Below are 5503 nucleotides of genomic sequence, written 5' to 3'. Positions count from 1 at the left end.
AAAACTAAAAAATGTTGTTAATCGAAAAAAAAAACATTAATTGAAATAAATGTTACCTAAAATATAAAAAATCTTAAAGAAAAAAAATCTAACAGACATAAAAAAAGGCATTTGGTAATTTAAATAAAATAAATAACTAAAAAAAACTCTTATACTTTCATTAAATATTTCAGTCAGTTGTGTCATGTTTTAGTTTAGTTTAAGTTGAAGTACTTATTACTTGAAATGAAATAAAAATGGAATGCAAATAAAATGAAATAAAAATTAAGTAAACATTTAAAAAAGAAAAGAAAACAAACACAATCATAAAAGGTAAATTAAAATGAAAACGGAAAATATAAAAATAAATTCAAAATACTGTCTATAGTATTGTATGAATGATAGTAGAACAGCAGTATTGTTGTTGTTGTTGCGGCTGCTGCTCTGAGTGAGTGTGCAGAAATAGACCCCAGTATTTCTGGCTGGAGCGGGGAGTTCCTGCTGTCACATGCTCGTCTCGAGCGGAAGGGTACAGCTGACCCCCTCACACTCCCTTCACCCGCAAACTCACGCATTTCCCTGCTTCATACCCCACTGAGCTCCTGTGTGTGAGAGTGTGTTTACAGCATCTGCGCCGCAGGACAGGCGGCTCGTATCAGTGCGCGCGGATCTACTTTCTCACGCGGAGGAGTCCCGCTGCGCTCAGAGAAGAAGAAGTCCGAGACACAGAGATTCACGAGCATTCACGGAATAACCGCGTCTAACGGGACACACACAACAACTCTTCATCTGCGCCCCCTCCTCCTCATCTTCCTCCTCTCCTCTCCGTGAGAATGGCGCAGATTTTACCGATCCGCTTCCAGGAGCAGCTGCAGGTAAAACCGCACGGACTCACGCAGCGTTAGTGGCTTTCCGCCCGACGCCGTTAAACCGTAAACACGCAACTGTGTAACAGCGGCCTGGTGCACGAGTCACATAGTTGATACATATGTGACATTAGAGAATATAGAGTTGCGTTACATGTTACACAGTTGCCTGGCATTTAAAAGAATGACGGTAAAGGGATTGTTAGCTTACATAGTAACAACGTTCCATGACGTGTCAGAAATTGTTACATAGTTGCATGACATTTAAATTATTACAGTTACTGTATCATGGAATGTTTATTTTTTGTGTGTGTGTTACACAGTTGCACTTGCCCAACATTTCAAATAATGCTGGTTTTTAATAACATTGTTATTCAATATCAATATTTTAGGTTACAACTAGTCCACTTTGATTTGTCCTGCAGTGTTTTTAAGTATTATTACATATAAAAATGGTTATAATATTAAGTATTTTTACATATAGTATTATGTTAAGTATTGCTACATATAACAATATTCCATGTACAGTAATATAAGCTCTGAAAACGGCTTGAATGATCATTATACACAAATTAGAACTAGTTTTAGATGAAGTACAGTTCTTGAAATTGTATTTCAATTACCCAGCATGGTGGAAATTGACACATTGCGACATGTATTGTATGATAAATTGCACAGTAGTTGCATGGAATGCAAAAAATACTTACTGTAGTGAAAAAAGCATATTTACTGCAGCGAATTTTAGAGATGATGAAACCGTTAATAATATTTGAATGACTCTTCATAATGCGTTGTGCAGGTACAGTAGTGTATGTGCAGTGAAATGCTGTATTATAGCCTTAATTTATGTAAACAAGGCCTCTAAATTGCACATTTAAAGTTGTTTGTTACATCTCGCAGCTTCTGAATGTATGTTTAAGTGCTTTGAAGCTCTTTTGTAAGTTGTTATTGGAACCAGTTGATTTTGTTTTTTAAGGCTGATGTATTGACAATATTGTCTCTTTTCTCTCTATACTGCATTAGTCAGATGAGCTTGTGTCTGTAATTGTGGGTTGGAAATGCACCGTCAGTAACTCCAGACATGCGGTATTCCTGTTCAGCACAGTGCTGTCATGTGTGGCTTAAAAACACACTTCAGATAGCACCGTCTGCAGTCTTTAAAGGAATAGTTCACCCAAAAATGAATATTTGCTTAATGTCCTCACCCTCAGGTCATCCAAGATCTAGATGAGTTTGTTTCTTCATCAGATTTGGAGAAATGTAGCATTGCATCAGTGTCTCAGCAATGGATGCTCTGCAATGAATGGGTGCCGTCAGAATGAGAGTCCAAACAGCTGATAAAAACATCACAATAATCCACACCACTCCAGTCCAGCAGTTAACATCTGGAGAAGACGAAAGCTGAAACAAATCCATCATTAAGATGTTTTTAACTTCAAATTTTAATTGTGGGTAGATCACTGAGGAAGCGTTATTATGGATTATAGACTCATATTTTGGCCAGAAGCAACAGTTTGAAGTTAAAAACACCTTAATGATGAATTTGTTTCTTACAAAGATGCAGCTTTAGGCTTCACAAGACGTTTAAGACTGGAGTGGTGTGGATTACTGTGATGTTTTTATCAGCTGTTTGGACTCTCAATCTGACGGCACCCATTCACTGCAGAGCATCCATTGCTGAACAAGTGACTGAATGCTACATTTCTCCAAATCTGATGAAGAAACAAACTCATCCTAATCTTGGATGACCTGAGGGTGAACACATTTTCAGTATATTTTCATTTTTGGATGAACTATTCCTTTAGTTTTCTGCTTGAGTGTGATAAGATTCGGGACTCTTCTTCACTCTTTTCTTCTGCATTAGAGTTGCTCTCCTGCATTGAAGTGTGTGTTCTGTGGATCCATTGGAAACAATGGGACAGTGTTATTTTGGAGATGAGGGCCTCAGTGCCAAACGCTAATGAAGTTTCATTCTACACGCCTTTGAAAATATTCTCCATGACAGAGACGTGCGAGCGTTTCTCAGACTGTCCCAGCCTCACCTTTCCACAGGCCGTGTTTTCTTTGTCGTTCACAGAACGCTTCTGGAATTCACTCTGCAGCTGATTGAAACCAGATGCTGTGGTCTCATTTAGATGTATGGCTGCTTCACTGGGATTTGAGATGAAATTTTGTTGTAAAATGTGGAATTTCATAGCGTGTCTCTTGAGATACTGTCCCTCCATGTTCTCTCTCTCTCTCTCTCTCTCTCTCTCTCTCGTGTTATTCCGGTGTCGGACGCTCAGCCAGTGCAGTTCAGTTAAAGAATGCCAAGAATCTGCAGCCGGCAGGACTTTGGGTCTTTAGCAGCTTGGCTTTATGTCTTGAACGTGTGTTTGAGTTTGAGTTCACTCAGAGCTGGATTATATTGATACAGTTTGATCCTGAATGGAACTCTGTGTGTGTGTGTGTGTGTGTGTGTGCGCTTTTATAAATAGACACAGTTCATTCTGCTCATGTCTTATAAATATGTTGAACTGGAAAAGGAACAAACACACAGATATAAATATCCAGCTTCACTAGTCTTTAACTTCTTATAGATCTTAAAAGCATATGATTTAATCTGTAACACCAGATTTGACATAAATGCTCTTTATTTAAATTACTACTTGGTTTCATTATTCAAATTAATTTTTTTTAAATATATATTTTTATTATTTAAATGACTATTTTTAAACTTTTATTATTTGAATGACTTGTTTTTTTTATTTTTATTAAGTTTATTTTTGATTATTTCAGTGACTATTTTTTATTTATTTTTATTATTTAAATTCCTTTCTTTTTTTTTTTTTAATCATGTCAAATACTATATCTTGTTCTGCTCATGCTTATGGGGTCATTTTTGCCGTGTCATTTTTCTCTGTCCTCTGATTGGCTGCTGATGTAAAGCTGTAACCCAATAGAGATTTGGCTAATGAAGTTACGAGCAGGAGGAGGAAACATGTTTATCAACAGCGTAAACTGACACAGAGGACTAGTTTTATTACACACACACTCAAAATTAAAATATAAATATCTTTAGTTGAACTCATTGCTTGCATGATTGTGTTTTGAGCGGAATATGAATGAAATAGTCTTTCCTGTCTTTAATATCAGTTGATTTTAGATGAAAAAATATTGTTGTTGTAACAGTGTCTGCTAATATTTAACCCTTCTAGCAATGATTATCGCACACACAACAGGGTTAGAGTTACTCGAAATAAAACAAACATAAGCAACTGCGATAAAAGTAAAAAAATCTTATTTTATTTCAGCTTTTTGGTAAGGAAAAATTTAATCCTTTTCATTGATCTACCAATACTACTAAAAACTTATAAACATGAAAAAACCCACAACAAAATGACTAAAACTTTAAAATTCATTTGAAAATTGTAAATATGAAAAAATAAATGTTTATATTTATAAAATATTTATAAAAAGACGATATTATTATCTCAATGATTTATTTATATACTAATTATAGGATTTAATAATGTTTTGAATTACCTTGAACCCAATTTTTATATTTTCAGTTTTCATTTTCGTTTACATTTTTTTTAAGTGCATTTGTCATTTTATTAATATATTTTTTAAATATTTATATTTCGCTTTAATTTATATTTATTTCAGTTTTTAGTAGTTTTAGAACTTCAACTTCAACTTAGTTCAGTTAGTTGCCAAAGCAATAAGTTTAAGTTTTCCATGTAATATTTACAAGGGCGTAGAATTTAGTAGGGTTTTACCACAGTTTTACTACAAATACCATGTTTAAACTATAGTAACCATGTTTTTTCACCTTAAGAGGACACATAGAGATACAGTTTTCACTGATTTAGGATTAACAGAACTTAGATAGTATCCATGTACTTGTCTAGATAAACTTTGAATAAAAAAAAGAGAGAGTTACTGCCAGATTTTTGTTTGTGAAATGTAGCTAGCAGGAAACATATATTATATATGTTTATATTTTCCTATATTCTCTTTCGAGTAGTCAAACAATCCAAAGAAAACATCTTTATAACAGAAAGAAACGTCACTTACAAAATGAGATGAACATTAAAAACTCACTTCAGTGTCTGACTTATATTATAATTACATCCATAAGCTTTTTGTGAAATTTGGATGACCTCATTAATCTGTTGCTTGACCTCTTCATATTTAAGGTGAGTCAGACGTCGCTTGTTATGAGAATTTAGTAGATATCCAGACTACTAAACTGTCCCTAGCAATAATTTTGATCAAACAATGAAATGTCTGTAGTCTGCCGTTATGTCCCCAGACTCCCCACCAATGCCAAAATCAAACCTATGCCCTTGAATATTTGTTTTATTAACATTATTCCAATTAACAAAAATGTTTCTTTAAAGGGGTCATATGATGCGATTTCAATTGTTCCTTTCTCTTTGGAGTGTTACAAGCTCTTGCTGCATAAAGAAGATCTGTAAAGTTGCAAAGACTAAAGTCTCAAATCCAAAGAGACATTCTTTATAAAAGTTTAGACTGGTCCACGCCCTCCTAAAACGGCTCGTTCTAACACGCCCCCACATGTCTACATCACTATGTGGGAAGATTTGCATAACGCCGCCCAAATGTTCACGCAAAGAAAGAAGGCGTAACTTTTATTCTTGCTGTAGTATTGT

The 5503-nt window shown here is 34.8% G+C and overlaps 1 protein-coding gene across 1 annotated transcript in view; it reads left to right on the top strand.

Moving 5' to 3' along the window:
* The first annotated feature begins 532 nt into the window (after positions 1-532).
* cltcl1 (clathrin, heavy chain-like 1) overlaps positions 533-5503 on the top strand; it is a 44937-nt gene continuing 39966 nt past the window's right edge. The window contains exon 1 of the mRNA XM_016463785.1: positions 533-854. Coding sequence (XP_016319271.1) covers positions 813-854 — 42 coding nt within the window. The 5' untranslated portion in view covers positions 533-812. The remainder of the gene's footprint in view (positions 855-5503) is intronic.

Source organism: Sinocyclocheilus anshuiensis, unplaced genomic scaffold, assembly GCF_001515605.1.
Source record: "Sinocyclocheilus anshuiensis isolate Anshui unplaced genomic scaffold, SAMN03320099.WGS_v1.1 scaffold332, whole genome shotgun sequence".
NCBI classification, from domain to species: domain Eukaryota; kingdom Metazoa; phylum Chordata; class Actinopteri; order Cypriniformes; family Cyprinidae; genus Sinocyclocheilus; species Sinocyclocheilus anshuiensis.
Note: the sequence above shows the minus strand (reverse complement) of the source record. Positions and strands in the feature narration are given on the sequence as shown.